The following is a 26,469-nucleotide window of genomic DNA, read 5'->3' on the forward strand; positions in this document are numbered from 1 at the left end:
CCAGTTCCCACTGAAAGTGTTAAGGGAAGAAAAGTCCTCAGAGGCCTAGGAGTCTGGCAGAGGGGTAATGTGTCCCCAAGCTTCAAAGTCATTTAAGGCATAAACAAAAGGCCACGGAGAGGACAGGAGCTGATGTGGAATGAGACCATTGTGGGGTGGCAGAGGCAGCAGACACCTGGAGCAGGGGTCCCAGACACATCCTGTTTTCAAAGACTTCAAAGGAAGCTTTATCTCCAAAACATATACACTAATTTTGTTTTTGGTTTGTCGGGACAAGGTTTCTCTGTGTAGCCCTGGCTATCCTAGAACTTGCTCTGTAGATCAGGCTGGCCTCGAACTCAAGAGATCTACCTGCCTCTACCTCTTAAGTGCTGGGATTAAAGGCGTGTGCCACCACTGCCAGGTTTACATTAATTTTTTTAAAGAACACAGCTGCTCTTGTAGCAGACCTGGGTTCACTTCCCAGCATTCACAAAGTGACCGACAACTCCAATTCTGGGGGATTCAGCACCTTCTTTCTGACCTCCACAGGCACAAGGCACCATGTGCTACACACAAATACCCATACCATACATATAAAATAAATAAATCTTATAAATAGAAAACATCTTCCAAATACCACTTACAGAGACCTTAATCAGAGTAGACAGATGCTCATGTCCAACCCTGAACTTGGGACACAGCAGGCCAACAAACCCTTAGGCTCCGGCTCCCAGGTTTCAGCTGGTGGGAGTGACAGTACTTGGGGGCTGCTAGGGATGTGTGCTCACTCGCTAAAGTGCTTGCTCAGCAGACATTAAACTCTGGGCTTGATTCCCAGTGCTGCATAAACCTCACACCATGGTACACACACGTAATGCCAGCACTTGGGAGGGGAAGGCGGGAGGATCAGAAGCTAAAGGTCACCCTTGGCTCACGAAAACTATGTCTATCCTAAACACAGTTAGATTCTTAACAGTACCGCTAAACAATTAAGTGCAACTATATTTTAGTATGTCTTTTGACATGGGGTCTTCCGTAGCTCAAGCTGGCCCTGAACTCATGATGAACTTCTTGCCTCAGGTTCCTGAGTGCTGGGATCACAGATGTGATCAGCCTTTGCCATGTAACCTCTAGGTAACTCATGCCTGGGGCAGCTGTGTGTAGTCTGTGTGCATACGCTGTGGCATCGCCCTGATGTGCTGTGTACACGGGTGATCCCAGCACACGAGGGGCTGGGGATCCCTAAAGTTCTAGGCCAGCCTGGGCTATAGTGAGACCCTGTCTCCAACCCCCAAGAGCTCCTGTAACATTTAATATGACAGCCCTGAGCATCTGCGGACACTGGTTTCTAAGCAGAGGCAAGTGGTGGCTTCCAACTGATCCCCCTGAAAGACTGAGGGATAACAACAATATGAAGCCGGAGCAACAGAGGAGCAGGTGGCAGGCAGAACTGAATGTGCTTATCAGCTAGCCTGGAAATAAGGTTATCTGGTCCATCTGGGGACCCAGTGCCACCAAAAGAGTGCTTCAGAGAAAGCAGAGGCAGAAGTCAGGCCTGCTGGCTCTTAAGAGGGAGCATGGGTGTCTTTTGAAGTCAGTCTTGCCCGGCAGCACTTTGGCCCACAGACTCTCTGGACATCTCAACTTCCTGCAGGAGGATGACTGTGCAGCTCAAGTCACAGTTATGACAAGCAGGAGCAGCCCTGGCTATCAGCAGACAGTGTATTTCCCTTCTGCCTCACCATGCTGGCAGAGGTGACTTCCTGTAATGGCAGGGACATTTGAGGCCTTTGAGGCCTCCCCGCAGCTCAGCCCTACTTTTGGTAGGTGGGCTCTCAGCAGTGGACTCTAGCAGTCTCTGAGGAAAAGGTGCCTGGGGGAGGTCACCTGAAAGCCCTTAGGCCCAGGACCCAAAGGTCAGACTATCGCATGTCCTCAGGAAAAGCAGGTGTCCAGATAGACGCATGGCCTGAAAAACAGACCACATCCAGGACACAGCTGAGTGTTTAAAATTTATTGACATGATTTCCCATAAGGTTTGTGGCCCAGAAGCACTCGACTGTGTCACCTCCAAACAGGCATGTGGCCTGGAAGACTCTTGCTGCTCACCCAAGCTGCCCCCGGGGACTCAAGCTACAGGAACCGAATCCCAGCTCCAAACTGGACGCCATCGCAAATCCTAAAAAGAAAGAGATGTCAAACACAGACTTTCTTACGTCATGGAGAGGCTCTGTTAGCACCCCACAGTTCTGCCTAGGCTAGTAAGAATCAGCCTTTGGAGAGAGGAGACAAAACAGAGCTAGAGCCTAAGACCCTCTACCCTCTGCTCCTCCACCCCACCCGCCTGGTGTCAGGAGAGGAAGCAGCAGAAGAGGAGGCCCACATGTTAGGGCTGGCTCAGAACTCAGGATGGTCCTGGGGCTCACCATAATCCAGCAACAGTGCCTCTGAGAGCCAGCTACTAGCCAGACCTGCTCCTGATCAGGAAGGAGCTATAAGCGCTTACCACAGGTAAGCTCTCTGCAGAGCTCAGCTCTGGGGTATCCTGTGAGGACCTTCTCACACTGGCCAGGACCAGATACAGGTGCCAAAACTCAGTTCTTGCACTAAAGACCCAGGTTCCTGAGTGCTGAGCCACACTGGACTGTCCCAGCAGTCACACTTCCCTGAAGAGCCCTTTAATTGGAGGGAAGCAGCTCCCTGGAAGTTGAGGACTCAAGCCCAAGCTGCACAGTGTACCTATGCCTTCAGCTGTGGGCCTAGGCTGCCAGTTTCACATTCCAGACTACAAGGTCCATAAAAGGGCCCACAGCTGCTGTCGCTGCTTTAGAGAAACACCCAGAGCAGTAAGCGTCAAGATGAGCACACCAAGTTCTTTAGGTAACACACAGGCATTTGGTACAGCCGTTATCACAACTATAAACAAATCAATGATGTTTGTGCTGTGATACACACACCACAGAGCGATGGCCATAGTGGGTACACAAGGTAACAAACACCTACAGTCACAAGGCAAGGGACCACCAGTCCTCTGCAGACCTCATGGCCTCCTCAGCATCTACCTCTAGGCAGCCTTCCTGCCCCATTGAGGCAGTGCCCACCCTCCTACCAGCCCCAGCAGGAGTCATCAGGAAAGCCCACTGATGCCCACTCTTAACCCCCAAAGCTCTCTGTCCTGGATGCTGTGCTAGGTGTAAAAAACGACACTCACAGGCCCCGAACAGAACCCTTGACAAACTCTTGAGAGGAAGGGAGTGAAGGAGAAGACCGAAAAGAGGCTCACTTGGAGGCAGCATTCCCCTGAGTCTTCTATAACCCCATATACTTGGTTCACCACACCACACCCCTCCCCCAGGACAGCTGTACCCATGGTCAGGATGCCCTCCCCATCGTGTCCGTCCTCTCAGAAAGTTCAGCAAGGTCCCATCTTGGAGCCTCTTGCCACCAGCTGCAATGGTGGCGTCCTTCCTGCAGCTCAGCAAGCAGCTGGAGCAGCGCTGACTCATGCTGGGTCTCCAGAGACCTGGCCTGAGGACAGAACACTCAGGTTCCAGAGAAGGCGGCACCAGAAATCATTCAGGACCCAAGTCCGAACACTTCAAACTGTCTCCCTTTTGTAAAGGCCACAGTTGCCAGTTACAGAGCACCTAGCTTAATCCTGGAGGTGGGGCTAAAGACAACTGTCCACCTGCCAACTGCCTAATTTTAGAAACAAGCTAAACTGAGGTCATTTTCCTCAAATGTTATCAAACTGCACTCCTGCTCACAAAGCTTCAAGTCAAGGCACGGAGGAAGGGTACTTCTATGTCCAAGGCTGACCCCAACAGCCTTCACAGCCCACACAAACACCTGCTGCCATGGCACAATGGCAAACAGCTGCAGCAACCCAGGCCAGGACCTTCCCCCACTCCAGCACAGCTGACTGTTTCTTTCTATAGGCTATGTTCTCAATTAATCTCTGAAACATGCATCTCGGGTTTAACTAAGAGAGAAGCGAAGCTGAGGGGTCCTGAGCTGTAAAGAACATATGCTAATGGGCCAATTAGCAAAGGGTTCAAAAGCAAAGCAGCTGCTTGGTGCACACTGCCACCCTGTGGCTGCTGTCAGTATTATAGTAGCATGGGCCACAGCAGCTGAGCTGCTTAGAGCTGGCGCCCCCACAGAGCCCACCACGCTCCCTAAGCGGGTGAACTGGTCCAGCACGGAATGAGCAGCAGCTTCCAGGTTCTGGCTCTGACCTGTACTCACAGCGCTTCCTATACGACTTTCCAGGGGCATGGGCCTTGGCCACCTGGCCATAGCTTCACTCTGGCTCCACCCGCACAGAAGGCTGTACAGGCAGAAGGCTAAGGCAGGATCTGAGAAGCTCTCTGCTGTGCACCGGGACCTAGGGACGTCAGCCCTTCTGCCACACTGCACTCTTTACAGTAAGCGACTGTGACATGTCATCCTGCAAACAGCAGGCAGGTGTGGACAGAGGGTACCACTAAGGGAGGAGAAGAGCAGGCCAACAACACCAGCAGTCATGTACCGGGAGTATCAGACACCACAGCCAGACCACAGAACAGCAGAGCAGGAGGGCTGTTCATGTGGAAGCTCTGAGCACTGTCTTCGTCACCTTCTGTTCTAGGAAAACAGAACCAGAATGGCTAAGTAACCTATTTTGGGCCTTACCACAAGGCAAAGTGGCATCTGGCCATGTACTCTAGCGTGGGTAAAGTCACATGGTTGGGGGCTGTGAGGGGATCCAAGCCTCCCTGTGAGACTGCTTATCCAGAAGGTGGTCCTGTGCAAGCCAGGCACAGTGCCCTAGCAGCAGCTCTTCACCAGCACGCCCTGACTTCTGACATCCAGAGCCTTGTCACTTAAGCTTCCTGTCTCTAATAATCCCTGTCGGTCTCCAGACACTTTCACAATGCCTACAAGGTAATGTAAGAGATGGGATATCTTCTAAAACCCCAAATAGCTCTTGGCAAAATTCACCCACGTAACACAGCCTCTGTTCCGTGTCTATGGGTGGAGTCCCCAGGTCATTGCTAGGCTGTGGCCAGCCCCAGGCCAGTGGTGGCACAGGTAAGCTCTCTCCACTGCATTACAATTCTAGCAAGCAGGGTCAATTCTTCCCACTGGCTAGCTCCTCAGTCAGAGTGGACGGCGCTCACACTGTCCTGGAGCAGGAGTGTTCCAGGGAAGGGGTGGGCACCTCCTTTTCCCCTCCAACTGAAAGAGAAGCTAAGCAGAGGACCTGAATATTTTCATTCTTTAGTTGACTATTCAATCTCTCTTTACGTCCTGAACCTAAAAGCCACTGAAGTGACCAGCCCAGAGCAAACTGCCAACAGAAGCTCCCCAGAGCTGCAGAGCTGACAATGGCCCCACACACCTGTCGCCCCGCTGCACGCCCATGGGAATGCAATAGTTCAGCTCCAACCGAGCGATGTTCCCAAGCCGGAGGACGATGCCTGCTCCATAGGACCAACGAATGCATTCAGCCAGCTTCCGGATGTGGGCTTTGGGGCCCTGACCTGAAAGAGCAAAGCTGGTGAGCAGAGATGTGTGGCTCTTTCCTGGCAGAGACCCGGCCAGCTGGGCTAGCTGGTGGAGAAGCTATGGGGCTGGTTATCTGCACCCACTTCCCCAGAGCCAGCTCAATGTCTCAATATGCTGGGTCTGGCTATCCTGCCCTCTGCCTACAAAGGCTCTTCTAGCAGAGCTGCTGGAAGGCCCCATGCCACACTCCAGAGAAAGCCCACAGCTCCCCAACTGCTCAGCTGGACACATGCCCTATGAGCATGCTCTGGACAGCCCTGCTGAGCTCTGGGCCCTAACGTCATCCAGAAGCACTTGAAGCTTGTTTGTGGAACAGGGCGCAGCTTCCCCCTTACAGGATGGCATCATCAGGGACAGACCCACCCAGCATCAGGAGAACTCGTGGCTGGGGCAGACTCACCATAGTTAAGGTTGCACAGGTTGCCCGCATTGAGGAAGAAGTGTGTTCTGAAAAGCTCTCCGAAGCCACCCTGGCCAGGCCGGAAAGGCAGTGGGGTGTAGAGGTGCAGGCCCCCAGCCCAGTAGGCCTCCCCGCCCAGGTAGTCTCCTAAGGAAGGAAAAGAGAATCTGCTGACTCAGCACTGTGGCTTCGGCTTTCAGTTCTGCTCCACAAACCAAGAGGGCAAGCCCAGCCTCCCTCCTTTTCAGGATCCTTCTATACTGACATAGCTGAGGAGCCAGGGTACCACAAAAGAACCCTGTCTGTAATGCCTGGAGTGAAAGATCAACCTCCTTCTGAAGTGGCCGCTCGGAGGAGCCTCCCTGTCTTTCACTATTCTCTTTCTCTGGCATACTGGGACAGTGTCCAAGCCCAGCTTATTGGGGCTGCCAGAGCTCAGGCTTTTGCCCAAACAGGCCAGACCTGGAGAAAAGTTCTTTTTGGAGTTAGTCACTGCCTCAGGTTCCCCAGGAGAGGAAAATTGCTGTAGTGACTTTCTTACCCTAGCTCCACAGCCCACAACTCCTACCACAGTCAGGGAAGTATCTGGCCTCTGTGGGCCCCGGAGCCCAAGCCTTGGTAAGTTCTCCCCATCTTTGTGCCTCAGCCTTGCCCTTGTCCTCCCTTTCTCTTGCCATTTTCAAGGCTCTTTCGAGCTGTCTGTGTTCCCTGCTTCTGGGGCCCTTGCTGCTGTGGCAGGAAAGCTTCAATTCTCTTAATTGTGTTGGAGCAAGCAAGGAGGTATAAAAGCAGACGTCAAAGCAGAGAGGCAAGGGTGTCTGAGAGACCAGTGTGTGCAGCTGTGGGTAGTGCTATGTCTGTGAGGCCTTTCAGAACCCAGGGGATGCCAGCTGACCGGCCCTCTGTAAACACCACCATTAATCTACCAGTGTTATTCCAAATGCATGTAGTTGTCATGTGTCTTTTTGAAAATGTGTATGAGGGCTGGAGAAATGGCTCAGCTTTTAAAGGCTAGGCTCACAACCAAAAATAAAAGTGGGCCAGGCTGTGGTGGTACACACCTTTAATCTCAGGAAGCAGAGTCAGGAGCACCCCTGTGAAGTTCCAGGACAGGCTGGTCTACACAGCGAGTTCCAGGACAGCCAGAGCTACATAGTGAGACCTTGACAGCAGAGCTACATAATGAAACCTTGTCTCAAAACACCAAAAGTCTGGGTGTTTGTCAGCATGTACATCTCTGCAGCACACGAGTGCAGCACCTGCAGAGACCAAAGGAGGGCTCCCAGAACTGGAGTTACAGTTGGTTGTGAGGCCGGGTGGGTGCTAGAAACCTGGATCCTCTGGAAGAACAGTTAGTACTCTTAACTGCTGAGCTATTTCTTCAGCTCCTCATGTGTCATTTTGCATCTAAAACAAAACAGTGTGAAATTTAACCTAACTCCACAGTGCCTAAAAGTAACTGAGGAGCAAATCTGTGGCTGCTTCATTCCATTATTTTTTATTTGTTTTTAACTCACTGAATGTTAAAGTTAAACCTGGCGTGCCTGATTTGAAATGAATGTACAAGCGCGTAAAAGCAGATGCTTTCAGGATAGCTTCTGAACTTGGAATTACAGTGTTAGCGGATACAGCTACTATCTGTTTAAAAAAAAAAAAAAAAAAAACAAAGAAATCTCAAGAAAACCACCCTATCCAGTCACAGATCTACACCAATTCTACCTGCTAAGACATATTAGCGCACAAACCTGCAGTCTCTGGGAGCAAAGGCATGAGGAATGAGGCACACTGAGTCTTCAGAGAGGGAACTGTGTACTGGGGCACAGGACTACTTAATTGCTGGGTTTTGAGCAAAGGTTGCCCATGAGGAGCAGGAGCTGGCAAGGCTGCTGGAAATGTTCCTATCCTTATACTGCAGCCACAGGAAGTCCTGATGCGCACACTGTTGCAAACCACTATTCCCACGACCTCAGCCCCTCACGGACAGCAGCCCACAGAGAAAGAAAGCGCCGCACGTCCCAGGCCTGAGCTACTGACCTTCGCTTTGGGGTCCGATGCTGTGCATGCTAAATCCTCGGACACTCGTGGGGCCTCCCAGGTAAAACCTGAAGCAAAGTGACAGGCATCACTCCATTAGGTGAGGACTCACAAGACCCCCAGCAAGAGACAGCAGCAGAATCACAGCTGGTTCTGTATAACACCTTCTCACATCACAGAACATTAGGAAAGATGCAAGTGAGCATGTAACACCCATCAAAATCTACCTGAAACCCAACAGCAGCTCATTCTGGAGGTATGAGCAATGAGACACAACAAAGACACTTGGGGGAAGATGAACGAGGAGGAGGACCATCCCTTAAAGGGTAGGCAGCTGTCCAAGAGATCCACCATGAGGGTCTTGCCCAACCAGACACCTCCCTGCCTCCCCAGCCACACTGGGTAGAGAAGGCAAGGTGCCCGTTACACATCAGTACAGCATACCACATTGGGCAGATACCAGAAGGAACATCCCACACAGGGTGTTACTTTGGTTTTCTACAATGAATTATACTGCATTCTAACTGCTGAGGATAGAACCCAGGGCCTCCCCAAAGGTTAGTAAAGTTCCTTATTGTCTTGATCTCCCAAAATGCCTTTTAACTGGGGAAGGGTGCTCAAAATTTTTAGGTATATCTATAACTACCTATATCTATCACTATATATAGATATGTTTCAGAGAAGGTCCCACTACGTAGCCCTGGCTGGCCCTCAAACTCAGAGATGTACTTGCCTCTGCTCTCCCAGAGCAGTGCTGGGATAAAAAGCGTGCAACACCACACCTAGCTAGTGGTGTGAACCACATCAAAGCTGTTCTGCGTGTCCGAGAGCCTGAGACAGCGCACAGGGAGCAGGGCACTGGTTGCTCTGCCCAACAGAAGTCTCTCTGATATGTTCATATGAACTTGGGGAGCTCAGAGGTCCACACACACTTTTATTTTACCGTCTGAATGCTAAGCAAAGCTTTTTCCAGACAGTCTGCTGCATTAATGATTTAGGCAAACCTCAAGCTCTTTTCTTGGGGGCTTCTTAAAGATTTGTGTCTTTATCTTATGGGTATGAATGTTTTGCCTATACGTCTGTCTGTGCACCACGTATATGGCTGGTGCTGGAAGAGGCCAGAAGAGGACTTTTGATCCCTGGAATGAAGTTACAGATGTTGTGATCTCCCCTAGGGGTGCTAGACAGATCCCTGGAAACCACACGAAGATCAATCCCAGCAACTCTAGTGAGATAAGACAAGGACAGAGAGTCACCTGGAAGCTCAGGCTGGCCAGATTAGCATTTGCAGCACAGTAGCAGAATAAGAGAACCCGACTCAAAACAAGGTGGACGGTGAGAACCAACTCTTGAAGGTTGTCTTCTGACTCCTATATGAACCTGCACATGCGCACAGACACACACTCACACACATGCACCTGCACACACACTGTGACTTATACAGACTTTCTTATGACTCAATGAACAATCACTGTGGTCTCTTTATAACATTTAACAAAGAGAATACAAGTCATATATAAAATATAGTGTGTCTTTACAGCTCACTCTCTGTATATGTACACACAAACATACTCCTAACTGACCAAAAGGAGTCAGACTAGGGTTAGGCAGGCTCATCCTCTGGGAGGACTGAGCATCCTACCTTCTTATATGTGCCTTTATTTCCACTTCTACAAGCACTAACCAAATTCCTTCATTATGATAATGATTTTTGGTTTTTGAGACAGGGTTTCTCTGTGTAGCCCTGGCTGTCCTGGAACTCACTCTACAGACCACACTGGCCTCGAACTCAGAGTACTGCCTGCCTCTCTCCCCCACATGCTGGGATTAAAGGTGTGGATCACCATGCCTGGATGAGAAAATATTTGATACAATAAAGTATCACAACAAGAAGCCAGCAGCTATGAAGTATGAATACTGGATACTTCAAAATCTGTCTCTACAGGAAAATCAATATTTTCTACATGAAAATCAATCTGAGTCTTGCTCTAGTATATAAAACACACACATACACACACCCCTAAAGTCCCAAAGGAACTGTGGGGAAGCCTCTGCCACACTGACCTGTCAGCAATGCTAGATGGCTTGTCACCGATGGGCACCAAAATTCCACCCCAGAGAGATGTGGAAAATACCTGTGCAAAGGTAAAAACAGTGTTTCTTTCTGTACTGTGAGTACCAGCAGGAAGGTGGGCCTACTCTGAATGCCCTTGGTGTGCAGAGTTGAGTAACAGTTGGGACATGGGGACCAGGGGTTGAGGTTGAAGAACTCAGTCAGAGGGCACTTGAAATTCCAACAGAGTCACATAGAAGAGCAGCAGCGCCTTAGCTTGTGTTCCAGCCAGGACATGAGAAGCCAGGCCCATACGACTGAGGTATGCAGCCCCTCAGGCTGTAGGAGCTACAACACTCCTGCAGTCACACAGTGCAGACACGCATGGCTAGCCCCCCGAAGGGGCAACACCATCCAGTTAAGGGGCTCAGTGACACCCTCATCAGAGGACTGGGTTACCCCCAGTCCTACTGAGCACCACTGCCAAGCTGGAGGCCCTCTCACTCAGCAACCCCAGGCCTTCAAGCATCAGACTGGGCAGAGACGCTGCTCATCTTGGGTCCTTTGCCTGTTGGACCATAAGAACCCCACAACTGCTCAGATGGTCCTTTTCTAGATGCTTCAGTGGGAAGGGCTATAGCTAGAGGGGAAGAGAGCATGAGGAGCCACACAGCACATAGTCCCCACATAGCAACGATGGGACAGAATCTCCCAACTTCACATTGTCTAATGGCATACTCATGTGCCCATCTGTCTGCATGGCATTCTGGAAGCCACACAAGCTACACTACACTTGGCTACAGTCACCTTTGTGGCAGATTTTGGAAGGCTAGGGAAAGGGCTCCAGTTGGATGAAGGTTGGCCAGGGCAAGCTGGCTCTTCAGCAGGATACCACTGTTGAGACATTTTCCACCTAACAGTAGGTTTGCTGGGAAGTGTCATCATTGGGAACTAAGTCAAGATGCACTCTGCTCTACCCTGACATTTCCAGCTACTGGGAGCCACAGAGACGACAGTGCTGGGGCTCAGGCTCTGCCTGTTCCTGGAGATGTGGCTTGCACTCCGGTCCTTCTCTGGGCTGAGGACTGCCTCTGCTCCTTGGAGACCTCAAGGGCCTCAGCAGACTCTCACCCCTACCCCAGCTCTACCTGCACACAGTACTACCTCTGGCCTGGAAGGCAGCTCGCTGAGCTCCTCTGAGAGAGTCAGGTCCCTGCTTTACTTCCATCCGGCCCTGTGCCTGCTCCCACTCAGAGGCGTCTATACGCCACATTCTACCAGCAGACAAGTCCCAGTTCCTCCTGCCAGAGCCAAACATCCTGAGCCCTCTACCTTCCTCCTATCCGTCTACTCATCCTTCTACCATTCACCTATCTATCTATACATTCTGTTACCCACCTACCCATCCACCCCCCCCCCCCCCCATCCTATCCACCCATCCACTCCCCTACCACACACCACTGCCAGATGCCTCAAAGGAGCCATTCTATTGTTTGCTTCCCACAGTTCTCTCCTGTCTTTTAAACATTTCATTTTGAAGTGCTCTCAGGTTCACAGAGGTACAGGTCCCAAGGTTCTTCCTCAGCCACCCGCCATACTACTTGGTGAATTCTGACCTCAAAGACACTAACTCTCTACTTAGGAATCCCCCTCCACGAGTCAGCTGGGTGCCACCTGCACTAAACCATCCCCCTTTCTGCCTATTTCAACCGTCATCCTTCCTGCTCCCTTTGGGTTCTACCCTTGTAGTGGTTTGAATAGGAATGGCCCCCACAGGTTCATGTGTTTGCATGCTTGGCCCATAGGGAGTAGCACTATTATAAGGCCTGGCCTGGTTGGAGGAAGTGTATCACTGTGGGGGCGGGCTTTGAGGTCTCCTATGCTCAAGCTATGCCCAGTGTGGCACAGTCCCCTGCTGCCTTCAGATCAAGATATAGCACTCTCAGCTCTGTCTCCAGAAGCATGTCTGCCTGCATACTGCCATGCTTCCCGCCATGCTGATACTATAAGCAAGCCCCCCAATAAATGTTTCCTTTATAAGAGCTGCCTTGGTCAAGGCGTCTCTTCACACCAATGAAACCCTAACTAAGACAACCCTCATACTCCCGCCACTTGATAGAAGCACCTAGACTGTCCTGCAGCCATGACAAGGTGGGGGAGTGGAAGGGTAGAGAGCATGTGAGTGGATGGGGAGGTTGGTGGGTGAGCACACAAAGGGGTGGCTAGTGGGTAGGTAAATGGATGAACAGACTGGGCATCTACAAAATAAGCACAACAAAGCCTCTACCCCTCAACTCCCAGGCTGGAAGATAAGAGAAGATGACTGGAGACAGGCCTGTGCCAAACTCCTAAAAGCCTGAAGCAGTAGGCCATGTGGAAAGTAGACAAAAGGATGTTACAGCAGCAGAAGGCAGATGATGAACAAGCGCCTGTGAAGAGCCTCATCCCTCAGAAACTGCCTGTGAAGCCAGCAAGAGCCGGACAGCAGCAGTGACAATCAAGGCCCTCTGGCTCCACTCTAGAGCACAAACTCACAGGAAGGCAGCAGGAAAGTGTGCATCTAGGGCAGCTCAACTTGGGGATGGGAGGAAAGGGCAGGGAACTCAGAGCAGGGCTCCATACCACAGGCACAGACGGCAGAGCCAGGCAGAGAGGGAAGGAGGATGGAGCTCTGTGGGAGCGGAGAGTTAAGGCCCTGGCCCACGCATGCTGACTGCAGGTTCTTAAGTCCTGTGAGTTAGAGCCTCACAGAACTAGGCACAGCAGTGCTCCAGGCTCAGGGTCCCTCAGGCAAAGTGCACACCACAAACTCACCGAATCCAATGCCAGTGGCTTATTCAGCTGAAGCTCAAAGTCTTCCTTGATGAAGCTCACATCCCCTCCTGTGTAGCCCGCCAGCTCCTGAAGGAAGAAGCCATAGGTTGTAGGGACACGGAGCCACTAAGCCCTGCCCATGTAATGACAGCTTCGCTGTTTGTGCCTTTCAAAGGGCCCGGGCCTGTTCAGTGTCTGGAAACAGTGAGCCCCTTTCATGACAGGATTATTTTACATAAAAACCTCACTACCAGTTGCTCCCCTGAAAATGAACATTGGGCACCCCAGGGTCCCGCCTGTACCATGAGTACCAGGAGCAGCAGGAGACTGGCTGGACTATCACAGCCACAGTGTGTCACCCAGTCCCCCATATCTGCAGGGCAGCTGATCACACTTCTTTAAGGCACTCAACACTACTCCCATGGTCTCCGATCCAGCACTGCCCCAACCGGCCATGCAGGCCTGTGCATGGCCGTCCTGCCTACAGTTGTCCCTTCAACTCTGTGCCTGGCCTTCAGGTGACACCATCAAAGAAGCTACCATGTCAACCACTGTGGCCTTGGGTAAAGACACAAGGTAAAATGCAAGGAACAAGGGCTGAGGTCAGGAACCCTAAGAGTGGAGCCAACAGCCCTTGCAGGCAATTCTGGAGTGGCTTTTCCTATCTGTGATGCGACCCAGAGCCTTCCCCATGCAGGGTTCAGGAGGCAAACTACACACCAGCCTTGGATGACTTTGCCAACTACAGGCAGAGCTTTGTGTTAAGCCTGTGCACACTTCACTGACTCCCCAACCTACCTGGTTGACTTTGAGCAAGGCCCCTCTTCTTGGCAAGATGGATGAGTTCCGAGAGTCGATGACCATGGCATGCTGAAAGAAATGAATGCCAGCATTTTCACTTCAAGCAGCTCCAGGGACAGTAAGACCTGCTATGCGCTGAGAACCGGGCTATGCCGAGCATGCTCACAGTGCTTCATCTGTTCCTGCCCTCCAGGGACAGTTCAACGTTCTCAGAGGGCGTACCCAGAGACACCAGAGTTTCCCACTGACAATGACCAGCTCCATTCCCTCAGCAAGCCCAGCAACCACCCTCAGTCACTCACTGCATTTCCTTTAATTTGTTTCCACTGCTGTTACTTACAAAAACAACTAAGGGGGCAGTGGACACGGAGCTAGAGGCCACTGTCCTAACCACACAGTCCCAGTGGCACCTCAGGCAGTGCCACAGCAGCAGGGACTATCACCACGTCTCCACCCAGACAGCAGTCCTACCTACCGAGAGAGACGACTTCAGTGAGTGTCCACTCTCCTTCCGCACAGCAAACGACGCGGTCCTGGAGAGGCAGCCCAGCTCCCGCCACACGCCCTCCCACTTGATGGTGTGGCTGGTCTTCCATATGGGAAACTGTAAAGGCAGGAAGGAAGCCTGGTTCTGCACCTTTCCCACTGGAACAGGCTGCTGCATACTATCCTTTAGCATGAGGCAGCACTGAGCAACACACTTGGCAATTTCTTTTCTCAGCACCAGGGACGGATCAGGTGCTAGCTAGCAAGTGACCTTCCCCAGCCACAAGTCCAGCCCCAAGATAAACTGATTTAAATAAGAGTAAATAAGGGTCAGGGAGGAACAGGAGAGGACAGATGAAGAACGTTGGGAGGGATGTAAACTGAGCCACAGCAGTGTTGCTCTGAGCTACAGAAGGAACGGGGCCACACCAAAGCTGAGGGTGACTCTCTCAACAGCAGGTGTCACTCTCATCACAGAAAGACACACACCCACTTGGCGGCCCAATAACCTGCTGTCACTTGGATGTCATCAGCCCCAGAAGAATGAAGAAGCAAGCCAGGGGGAACAAGCAAAGCCAAGATCCAGGGAACCCGACTTCTGCCTCTCAGATTGTCTGGCCCACAGCTTGCCCCAGACTCTTGCTCAGAACAGGCCCATTTCTCTGAATGTCATGATGTCAAGGAGCTTTAGGAATAGCTGTGACTTCACTCGTAAGGACACCAGGTGCCCAACTCTTCAGAGAGCATCCTAACAAGCTCCACAGCCCACAGGCCTGGAGGAACACACAAGGCCACGAAGGGTCAGGAGGCACCAACTGAAGGCCAGTCCACACCCTTGGTGTGCAAGAGTGTGGCCCACAAGTGCCCACCTCAGCACACAGGGGCACTGTGAGGACTGAGACACCCACAGAAACTTAAGGAGCAGCAGCCAGGCTTGGCGGTCACTCTGCATGAGGGCCCCAAAACTCATGCTCTCCTCAGATGCCTGCAGGAAGTGAAGTGTCCCAATTGACTTCTTTCCTTGAACATAGGGCGGCTCTTAGAGAGCAAACCACTTACTAGGGAGACATACTGCTGCTGCCTCTACAGTAACCACCCAGATTCATAGGGATAGACGGTGTACACCCACAGTGCCCAGTTACATTTAAATGGCCTGAGACTCAGCAAGCTTGGTCCAGTCTTGTCTTTCAACACAGCTGCCTCAGAGGCTGCAATCTCCAGGTCCTTCCCCAGCCCACCCTCACCCTCCCCACACCATTCTACACTCCAGTTTCTTTCACTTCTATTGTTGCATGCGGAAAGTAAGGTGTTTTGACTCCTTCAGGGTGTGCTCTTTAAAAAGCTTTGAAAAGGCCCGGAAGTGGTGGTGCACGCCTTTAATTCCAGCAGTTGGAGGCAGAGGCAGGTGGATCCCTGAGTTCCTACAGAGTGAGATCTCTGGCCTACAGAGTGTGATCCAAAAGAGCCAGAGCTACACAGAAAAACCCTGTCTTGAAAAACAAGCAAATAGGGGGCTGGAGAGATGGCTCAGTAGTTAAGAGCACTGTCTGTTATTCCAAAGAACCCGAGTTCAATTCTCAGCACCCATATGGCAGCTCACAACTGTCTATACCACCAATTCCAAGGGATCTGACAACTTCACACTAATGCACATAAAATAAAATAAATTAAAAAAAAAAAAAAAGAAAAACAAGCAAATAAACAAACAAAGAAGATTAGAAAAAAAGGGGAGGGGGGTTACCAAGGAGAAAGAACAGTGCCACGGTCTGTCAGAAGCACAAATGCCATGACCACTGTGGATACCAGCCAGTTCTGCCCCCTGGTTACCAGCATTAGCTAGGGAGGAGGCATCTAGCCAGAAGGCCAACACACACACAAGATTTCTCCAGAGTCAGTGAACTCAGTCCCCACCACACACAGGGCCCAGTGTACTCACACTGTGCTCGGCAGATACTCCTCTGTCGGTCTCCCGAAGTGAGCTCCACGGGAACTGCCCCGTAACTTTATATAAGTTCACAGAGAAACTAGGAGGCAACAGGACAGAGCTTTAACAGTGAGTCTGTGCACGGGGCTTGCACACAGCTAAACAACAGGCTCAATTATAGACTACACTGGGGCACATTCTCAGAACAGCGACCTCGGCAGAGGCAGCTGGCTGCCAGGTGTCACTTCACACTCCAGCCATCTACTTTAACTTTTAAACCAGGCCACTGAGCACAAGGAGTTGTTTAGCTTCCTACTTTCTCTCGAAGTTTCCAGGCTGTGGCTTGAAGAAGGACAGGCCGTAGGAAGTTTCTTTGGTTCCATAAGAAAATTGAAAAGTCACTTTTTCTGCACGTCCCAGAAGATTGGGGAGTTTGAGGCCGAGCACCTAGGGGAGGGGAAAGGATGACGCTGGTACTAGGGCAGTGTAAACAAGGCTCAAGTGCACAAGGACTTTGTTTCCTATGAGGCACCCTTGCCAAGCAAAGCACACAGCACTCCACACAGGCTGACCAGGTGAAAGACGGCCACAACAAGCACCCTGGAAGCAGGAAGGCAGAAGTTTCCCATCCCACTCCCAAATCTCCCCCACCAGGGCAAAAGGAATCTAAACAAGACCACTGACGTGCTCATCTACCCTGGTACTAAGGTTACTATTGGTAGAAAGGACCTCAAGTTCATGCCAACCCGTTCTGGGGAGGCTGATGAAAAACTGTACCTAACACCAAGCAACTGCCTTTTCTCCAACAGGCACATCTCAAAAGCTTACATTCAGAACTCTAAACAATAATGGAAGACACATCCTACCATGCTGCCTTCGTTGTTTCCAACCATGGTATTGTAACTGCCTGTCAGCCTCCTCAGTTCTGTCACTTCGAAGGTGACATCTAACCCATGCGGCAGTGCATCTTCGCCTACAGAGAAAATAATAAAAAGGGTCTGCATGGCTCCGCTGGTAAAGGCACTTCCACCATGCTTGCCAACCTGGTTTAATTCCCAGGACCCACTGACTCCCACATATGTGTCCATACACATACACATACTTGCACGCATATAAACCAAAGCATACCTCTACAACACCTAAAACCTAACTCTGCTCTGTCCTGGATTCAGCCCAAGCTGGGAATGGGGTATCCCCTAGGGAGGACCTTGAAATGTTCTGAGCCTCATCCAACCAACATCAAAGCATGGGACTTGTAAGACAGTAAGGATTTTAGTAACGTCTGAGAAATGAGCAACACAGCACAGTCAAATGTCCTCCATCCGGTGGAGTGTGAGCAGTGTCTGAGCTGGAGGTCTCTACCTCACAACCCAACAAGGCTGGGGAGTGCAGAGTGAGGTCAAAATCTGCAGGGCTATGATCTCAGTGGAGGAGGCGGCTTTTGCCTTCCACCCAGGGCACTTGCTGGGTGTTCCAGCTAGACACCTGTGCAGCAGGAATGGAGATATCCACATGGTCTCCCCAGGCTGGGGAGGGAGGCACAGAGCACAGCCTTGATGTTGGTCTGGTTTATCCACCCATTTATCCATTCATCCATCCATCCATCCATCCATCCATGAGGCAAGGTCTTTCAATGCAATCCTGGCTGGCCTAGAACTCTCCATGTAGGCCAGCCTGGCCTTAGCTCTGGTCTGGCTTATTTATTTATTTATTTATTTATGTTTGTTTGTTTGTTTAAGAGACAGGTTTTTCAATGCAGTCCTTGTTAGCCTGGAACTCATCATGTAGACTATCTATCTATCTACCTATCTATCTATCTATCTATCTGTCTGTCTATCCATCCATCCATCCATTTACCTATTCATCCATCCATCCATCCATCCATCCATCCATCCATCCATCCATCCATCCATTTATCTATTAATTTACGAGGCAGTGTCTCTCAATGCAGTCCTGGCTGGCTTGGAGCTCGTCATGTATACTGGCCTGGCCTTAAACTCACAGAGAAGGCCCAGTCTCTGCTTCCCGAGTGCTGGGATTGAAGGTGTGCACCACCAGATCAAACCCTTGCTAGCTACTCTGACACATGTCCCCACTGTTAACACCTCACATTCACAAGGTTCATTTGTCACAGCTGTCAAAGCCACACTCATAATTAATGCACGCAGGGTCAGTGACATGCAGTGTGACGTGCACAATGACAGGTTTACAACTCCCTAACGAGCCTCTGCTGCCAGGTAATTCTATGGTGCGGCCAGGTTAAGAGCTGAGGTCACAGCCAGAGGAGAGCTGACCAGTGCAAAGCCATGTCCAACAGGGACTGAGAGAGCCTAAACCAAGTGCCAACAAACAGCACTAAACCGACCCTGGGGAGGCAGAGAAGGCCTGTGTGTTTGAACTGTACCATTCACTATTGGGTCAGAGAAAAGTTACCTAAAAGGCTGAGCACCTCCATTTTGTAAGTGAGATGTATCTGAAAGGTCACCAGTGTCCCTAGGTGCCCCCATGTCCCATCTTGACTCATTGGTGCACCCTGAGCTTTACCAAAGATTAGGTTACTGGCCCTGCCCACTCTACTATGATGAAACCCACAAGAGTAACTTTTGAGAGGATCAATTAACTCCAAGATCTGCCTGAGAAACCTTTGGGTGCTCTGCATCTAACCCCATGGCTACACTGTGACCCGGGAGGCTACAGAATGGCATCAGAATGGCATCAGAAGGGTACATTCCCATGGTACCTACCCTGACACGTGTCGATCAAAACATCCACTTGCCTAAAAATTCCTAGGCGAAGCAGTTTTTCCCGGGCTTCATGAGATCTCCGCATAACCTAGAGGAGGGGGAAACAACAGAGAATGAGCTCTCTTAAGACGCAGGAACAGCCATGGGAATACTAAGAGCCATGTGACCTGTGAGTATGTGCAGTGAGAGGTTCATGTAGCAGGAAACGCCTGTGAAATTCCCTGAGGAACAGTGTACTGGGCAGAAGCACACTTGGGCTCAGCAGAGAGGAACAGGCTACAGAGCTTGGGGTGCTGTAAACACGGAGTTGAAACCACAACATGTGAAAGCAACACTCTGGGGATGGACACTGGGAAAAGAAGCTACAACAGACCTGCCAGGTGAACCTGGTTGAGATGGAAAGCAGCCAGCATAGGGAGCACCCAGACACAGAAAGATGGTTTAGGTACAGAAAGCAGCCAGTAGGCTGAGCACTCAGACATAGAAAAGGCTCAGGATGAACAGGAAAAAAAGTTAACAGGGGAAAAAATGGTGACAAAGTGACACAAAGAGCTCCTGTGAATGAACAAGGGCCAAGAACCCATAGGAAAACAGGTGCTTCACAGTCAGAAGCCAGGCATTTGCTTCTAATCCCAGCACTCGGAGACTAAGGCTGGAGCCACATAGTGAGATGCTGTCTAAACAAACAAACAAAAAAAAGAAAAACAGGAGAGAGGTGAATGGCAAAAACAATAAAAATAAAGTATTTGGGGGTTGGTGAGGTGGCTCAGTGAGTTATGGTATTTGCTATTAAGCCAGAGTTTGATCCCAAGGACATAGATTCAAATAGGAATAATGAAACAGCACTCTGTGTCTAATGGATGGGGAGACCTTAGAAAGGGCGGCTCTAGGCTCTGGGGAGTGGACCTTTCCGATCCCCTGAAGGGGTGTGGAATAGTGGATCTCCTTTGAAGACCGATATGCTAACCCTTGAAGTGCCAGACCATGTGCCCTTTGACCTATTTGTACTGTGCACACTGTGACACAACTGTAAGATGCTGAATGCACGGCCATACAAGACAGCCAAGCACTCAATTTAGTTCATGTCCATCAACAGAGACACAGCAATGACACAAAGCATTTGCAGTGAGGCTTCCCAGACATGCAGTAAAAGACAGGACTGCCCTCACAACGACAAAAGAGAACCTCAGTGCTCTCAGTGGCCTGGGTTCGTCCTAGTGGATGACACACTTGAAAAGACACGGCGGAGCCTGAGCTGGCCTCTGGGAGTGGTCAAGCAGTGGTGGCAGGGAAGTGTGCACACTCTCCATCTGTGACAGTTTACACCTCTTTATGTAACTGTCTTGAACCATCACCTTAAACTTTCAAACCCACAAACTTTTGATCATTGTTTTGCCAACACTGCCCAAAGTTAGCAAGAGGAGGCAGAGAGGAGCCAGTTGACCTGGCCACAAGGACACCACTAATGACCTCTGCTAGGCTGGTCAGTGTGGCCCAAGGGCAGGCCAGGAGGAAGCTGCAGGCACCATCCTACTACAGCACAGGAAGAGTCTGTGTGACAGATAGATGAGAAGTGGGTATCCACAGAGGATGCCAGGGTGCTCAGCAGGACCCAGGGAATGGCACTGATGCTGAGTCAGCAAGAGTGCAGGACAGGCTAGCGGAGCAAATGAGGGCAGGCTAGTCCTCCTCAGGATGAACAGAGAGCAGGAAGTTTGTGTGAGCTGTGGGAGACTCTGCAGGCCTGAGTCTCCCTCAGAGGTGAGAGGCTGGGGGCTGGGCTGTGGGTAGTCTCAGATTCTTCAGAAATTACAGGCAAAGAGAACAAACTTACCTCAATGAGGTTTTTAGCCTTAAAAACACCTTCAATTTCACAAATGATGATGTCATCCTTAGTCCGTCCAAGTCCATCAAAATGAACATGCTGAACCACCACCTAAATGTGACAAGGGGACAGAGGTCACCACCCCCAGCACAGGAAGCAGCGTGGGACTGTAGCTGGAGGCAGGGTCTGAGTCAAAGGGCAAGGTCTTCTCCAGTGTAAGAAACCTGGACTTCTTACTCCCGACTCCATTCTTTTCAAACTCTCATGTGTATGGGTGTTTGCTTACATGTATGTCTGCGCAGCACGTGAGAGCCTGGTGCCCACAGACTCCCTCGAGCTGGAGCTGCAGATGTTTATGACCTGCCATGTGGGGGCTGCATATCCAAGTCCTCTACAAGAGCAGCGCTCTTAACCTCTAAGCCATCTCTCCAGCCCTGTATTCTTATTTTAAGAGTTAGCCTTTGCCAGGTCTATACCGCCCATGAATGAGCTCTGGCCTCTCCAGCCAGGCAACCCAAGATCACGTGGGTCATGCATGCTAACAAGTAGCATGGCCCAACCTTCTTAACACAGGCCACACTTAGCCTCTGCTGTGGGATGAAGATCCCTCACAGAGGCAACCAGGCAAGTAAAGAATGACCCTCGACTCTTATGGAAGAAAAGAACAGAAATAGAAACTCTAGAGCTGGGGCTGTAGCTCTGCAGTAGGGCACTTAATCTGGAATGTAAGAGGTTACCAGCTGCATGCCCTTAATCTCAGCAGTTGGGAGGCAGAGGCAGGTGAATCTCTGTAAGTCTGAGGTCAGCCTAGTATACACTGTCAGTTTCAGGACAACCAGAGCTGTTACACAGAAAAACCTTATCTCAAAAAGCCAAAAACAAACAAACAAACAAAGGTGCAGAAGGTTCTGCGCTAAACCCCTAGTGCCACCAAATATATGTGTATGTACATATACATACACACACATAGTCTTAAGCATAATTTGAGTCTATCTTTGAAAAACTTTAAATCTTATTTTACTTAATGTGATGCATGTATTTGAACATGTGTGCAATGCCTGTGGAGGCCAGACGAGGCTGTCAGATCTTCTACACGCTAGAATCTAGAGCTAGAGTTACAGGCGGTTTTGAGCCATCACATGGATAATGGGAACCACACCCAGGCCATCTGCAAGGGCAGCCAGTACTCTCTTGCCCACTGAGCCATCTCTCCAACCATGGCAAAGTTCTTGTTTTATTTTTCAGTAAAAATAAACGTGTTTGCCTAGACCGGCCATATCAATTGCCACCCAGGAACACCTGAGGAACAGGGAGCTACTGCCCTGAAGTCAAGGCTCTCTACTTGCAAATGGTGACATGTTAGCTCCTTTACTTCTCCATAGGCTTACCAGGAGAACACTCCAGAAACAACCACCTCAAGATGATCCACAGGACACTCACATCTTTGTTTTCCAGAATTTCCTGTTTTGCTTCAGGTTCAACTTCCACAAACTCAGCTTCTTCCCCCAGAGCTCCAAAGTCAGGTCCACTCGATGGGAGAGGTTCCAGACTCTGTGAGGGATGAAGAAACCAGAAGTAATTGAGCTGACGATGAAAACGAGTCACACCTCCACCTTTAGGCTTCAGGTAGTGCCACAATCCAGAACAGCTGCTCCCTTGAGTCAGGGTGGGAAGTTGGGGATGGATGGAAAACAGAAGACAGGTGTAAGCCAATGGGCAGATGCAGGTCCTAGGGGCAGAGCTTAATAACTGTGTTCAGTTCGTAACTTGTAAGTAAAACAAAGATTTCAAAAAAGAAAAAGAAACCTTGCACAAGCTGCTCAATGGGCCAGAAAGCAGGCACTTTCCACAACCTGAATTGTGTCACTGGAGACTGAACCTTCGCACGTGCTGGCCAAGTGCTCCACACCACCAAGCTACACTCTTGAACGTTTTCAACTTGTTTTTTTTCCTTTGTTTTAGTTTTCTGAGACAGGATCTATCCTAACACACCCTGTGTAGCCAAGGCTCCTTTTGAAACTCCTCCTGAGCCTGGCCCTGCTTCCCAGTGACAATATGAACTGTTACCACCTCAAAGCCAGCCATGGTGGCACACAGCTTTAATCCCAGCACCAGGAAGCTCAGGCAGAAGACGTTCTACCACTAAGTAAATAATTACAAGAACTTAATAAGCTTTCTGGGAGCTGGAACTGGGTGAGCATGGCTGGGAAGACTGGAAAACACAATTACATATATGTAAGAGACAAAATACAGTGTTTTATCTGTGTGTGCATGGAACATCTAATCTGTTCCTATGAGTGACACCCTAAGTCACTGAGACACTTAATAGTAGAGATATCCAGGCATCCCTGAAGTGGACTCAGAGTGACAAATCAGAGGACTATCATCAACAGGCAGGCAGTAACTGGCCACTTCCCACAGTCAAGTCCCTCTACATGTACAAAAGTGCTGACATCTGCAAAACAAGGACCCCGGGCCTACGATTTCCTTTTCCTAGAGTACGTAAAGACTTTCTGCCACATCTACTTGACACAGGCTCTGTCAGGATCAGGAGCCCAACAGAATTGTGACTCCTCCCTCATCTGCCCTCAAGACTGGTCCTCAAGGACCTATTGAGAGACAAACCTAAAGGCCAATCCAGCCTAAGTACCTTCATCATGAGGCTGTGCTGGCTCCCTGCATACTCTAAAGATCCACCTTACATGTCCTCTGTGGGGGAGGTGAGGTACTAAGACTGGTACACAGGCCAAGCTTGAATTTACTATAATTCTTGTGCTGGAATTACAGGCATGAGCCACCATACCAGGCTAAACATCACCTCTGAGCCATTCTGTATGTATATGTGTGTACATGTGTGTACAGGGTCAGAATCAAGGTCTGACATACCCACGGATGTCCTCAAATATATAGCCAAGAAGAGTCTTAAGCTATTGATCCTCCTACTTCAAACTCCTAAGTTTCTAAGATTTCAGCCATCATGCCTGGTTCTAAAGGGACACCTCTTAAATGTTAGAAATTTGTTGTCCTGTGCAGTGGCTCACTCCTGTAATCCTAGCACTCAGGGAGGCAGAGGCAGGTGGATCTCTGTGAGTTCAAGGCCAGTCTGGTCTACAAAGAATAGTCCAGGACAGCCAAGGCTACACAGAGAAACCTTGTCTTGAAAAAACAAAACCAACCAAACAAAAAAATGTTAGAAATTTATGACCTTAGACAGGTTTCCTCTTTTTGTACTCAATTCCTATTCATAGGATGCTAATTAAATACAATTTTCTCTTGTTCTCACCAAGCTTCTGTGGGGAGGGAAAAGAAGAGCAGGTGCAGGCCTATAACCCCAGCACTCAGGAAGATGCAGGGCTGTGAGTTCCCCACTAACCCAGGGTATTTACCAAGGATGACAAAGAATACATCATTTCCTGTCACTATCACTGGCTTTTGGTGTTAGTGTTTTTAACCAAATCGTTATTAACTTCTCACAAGTATGGAAATGTTAGTAAGAGTGTGCAGGTGGATCCATTTTTAATCCAATAGTTGGCAAATATACCTTGCTTGGGCAAAGTTTTCACTCCATTACTCTAAAAATTCCAATACAGTTTCTAAAATGTACGAAACAAAGTCCATTAGAGACCACCAGCCCCACAATCTGGAGGACAGATGTCAAAACACGGTGCCACTGTGGTTGACACGTCTGCCAAAGCTTGGTGGCCTCCAGGACCTGTTTACTAATGGAAATTCACTTGTTGTTGTTTTTAGACAGGGTCTCACTATGTAGCCCTGGTTGGCCTAAAACTCACTAAGTAGACAGGGCTGGGCTTGAACTCACAACAGATCCAACTGCCTCTGCCTACTGAGCACTGAGAATAAGGCTGTGCACCACTATGCCTAGCAATTAGAACACTAATCCCAGCTACTGAAAAGTATAAAGAATGACAAATTCAAGGCCAGCCTCACAGAGTGAGCTCAAGGCTGGCCCTGACAACCTAGTGAAATCACAATTTAAGAGATCTAGGGGTACAGCTTGGTGAGTGCTTGCCTGGAGGGTACGTGTGGAGCCGAGGAGGCACTTGCCTCATAGGTTCCTGCAGTATTCAGGAGGGTACTGGAAATCTGAACCGAGTTCTACGGGATGTGACTGTTTGGCTAGGTAAAGCTGGGGTGGACATGAGTAATAGGATAGGATGGGCCCAGGGCACCAGCACAGTTCAACAATGGGGTCACAAATGCAATGGTGTGTGAAACAGCTCTGTCAAAGTGGTATGTCCAAGTCTGGAGGCCTGGGTGAGATGCTTGGGCTAAGTGCTGTTGGAAGTAAAGGGATACTACCAGAAAATGAGTTACAGGGGAAATGACGCTGTCCACACTCGGTGCGCTGGGCCCAGGGCTCCTTAAGTCTTCATTTTAGGACATTCTGAGGCTCTGTGACTCTGGACACTTCACTCATTCTCCGGCCCTTGGGAACAGTTAAAAAATTAAAGAGTTTGGGGCTAAGGAGCCAACAATGACATAGGTTGCTCGGTGGAACCAAGATACTGCACTGAGCCCAAAAGACCACCCAAAAACTAACCAAGCACAGAAGTTGGTCAGGAAGAAGTTCTGTGTCCCTAAGCCGAAACTAACTTGTTCATCAGACCTCAGGAGACACGAGAAAGAGAACAGGCAAAACCTCAAAAAGCCACAATCAAAGGATTTAAAGACAGTAACTGAGCCAAGTATACTGACACATGCCTGTAACCCCCAGCTCTAAGAACCTGAGATAGACGTGCTAAAGTGAAGCCAGCTTGGGCTACAAAGCCAAAGGCACAAAGAGACAGGGAAGGAGGAAATACTGAGGCAGGATAAGTCTCTTCTATCGTTTGTTCTGCCCACTCATGGGTAGGGGAGGTCATTCTGTGGTATAGAACAGAATGTTGCCCAAGTCCTAGTGGCAAGTGAAAGCCACGATGGTTCAACAGGTACAGCTTGCCCCTGGGGCCTGATGTCCCGAGTTCGATTCTTCAGACTCCACAAGGTGGAAGAAGAAAACTGACTCCAGCAAGTTGTTTTCTTACCTCCATATGGACATGGACATAAACACACACAAACACTTATTTTTTAAGCAAGAGCACTGGGTTGGAGAGATGAGCTCTACAGGTAAGGTACCTGATGCTCTTGCAGAGAATCAGAGTGGTTCCTGACACTTAAAAGGAGGCTTGCAATTTCAAGGGCTCCAACGCCCCTTTCTGGCCTCCACAGGCTATGCACAAAAAGTGCACATACACATATTTGAACGCTCATGCACCTCGTAATTGAAAAATTTGAAACAAGACTGTTATATATCTTGTTCGTATCTTGTCTTTCGACAGACCCTTCTTCCCCGCCGCGTTCCTACCGAGGCCAGCGCTGTGAGGTCACCCGGAATAATTCCACTGAGTGACCTTGGGCAAGTCACCACCGTCCTCAGGACCGCTACAGTCGCAGGCCCAAGCATCTCCCGCACCCTCCCCGCTGCCCTTGCCCCAGGCGCAGGTACGCGTGTCCCGCCCGGCCGCCGCGGGGCCTCTCACCCGGGCGTGCACTGTCCCCATGGCTCCCTCTCCGGCTGCTGCCCCGCGGAGGTACCCGCGCCCACCCCAGCTCAGCTACAGACACAGACGCGCGGCTACGGGTCACGGAAGCTGCAAGCCGAGCGCCGCCATGTTGTACCGCCTAGATCCCGCCCCCTGGGCCAGGGACCTCCGCTCATTGGTCTGTATGCGACCGTGACCCGGATGTTCATAGGAACGCCGGGAAGCCAGGGCAAGGGTTGAGCGTGTAGTGACCTTTGGTAAGCAGCTGGTGTAGGCAAAGCTGCTCCGTGGAAGGGAGCGGAGCCACGGTCGT

General features: G+C 50.2%; 1 protein-coding gene across 1 annotated transcript; it reads right to left on the bottom strand.

Annotated features, from left to right (window-relative positions):
• Positions 1-1,981: 1,981 nt before the first annotated feature.
• On the bottom strand, positions 1,982-26,302 carry Samm50 (SAMM50 sorting and assembly machinery component). Its single transcript, XM_055626924.1, has 15 exons — positions 26,154-26,302; positions 22,054-22,164; positions 20,623-20,724; positions 18,789-18,876; positions 16,911-17,017; positions 16,361-16,491; positions 16,057-16,144; positions 14,110-14,238; positions 13,632-13,703; positions 12,834-12,920; positions 10,031-10,101; positions 7,967-8,034; positions 5,933-6,079; positions 5,366-5,507; positions 1,982-2,161 (listed from the first exon to the last, which is right to left on the bottom strand). The coding sequence occupies exons 1-15, from the start codon at positions 26,172-26,174 to the stop codon at positions 2,116-2,118; spliced, it is 1,410 nt and encodes a 469-aa protein (XP_055482899.1). The 5' UTR covers positions 26,175-26,302; the 3' UTR covers positions 1,982-2,115.
• Between the last annotated feature and the right edge of the window lie 167 nt (positions 26,303-26,469).

This window comes from Psammomys obesus, unplaced genomic scaffold (genome assembly GCF_907164565.1).
Source record: "Psammomys obesus unplaced genomic scaffold, mPsaObe1.curated_primary_1811, whole genome shotgun sequence".
In the NCBI taxonomy this organism is placed as follows: Eukaryota; Metazoa; Chordata; class Mammalia; order Rodentia; family Muridae; genus Psammomys; species Psammomys obesus.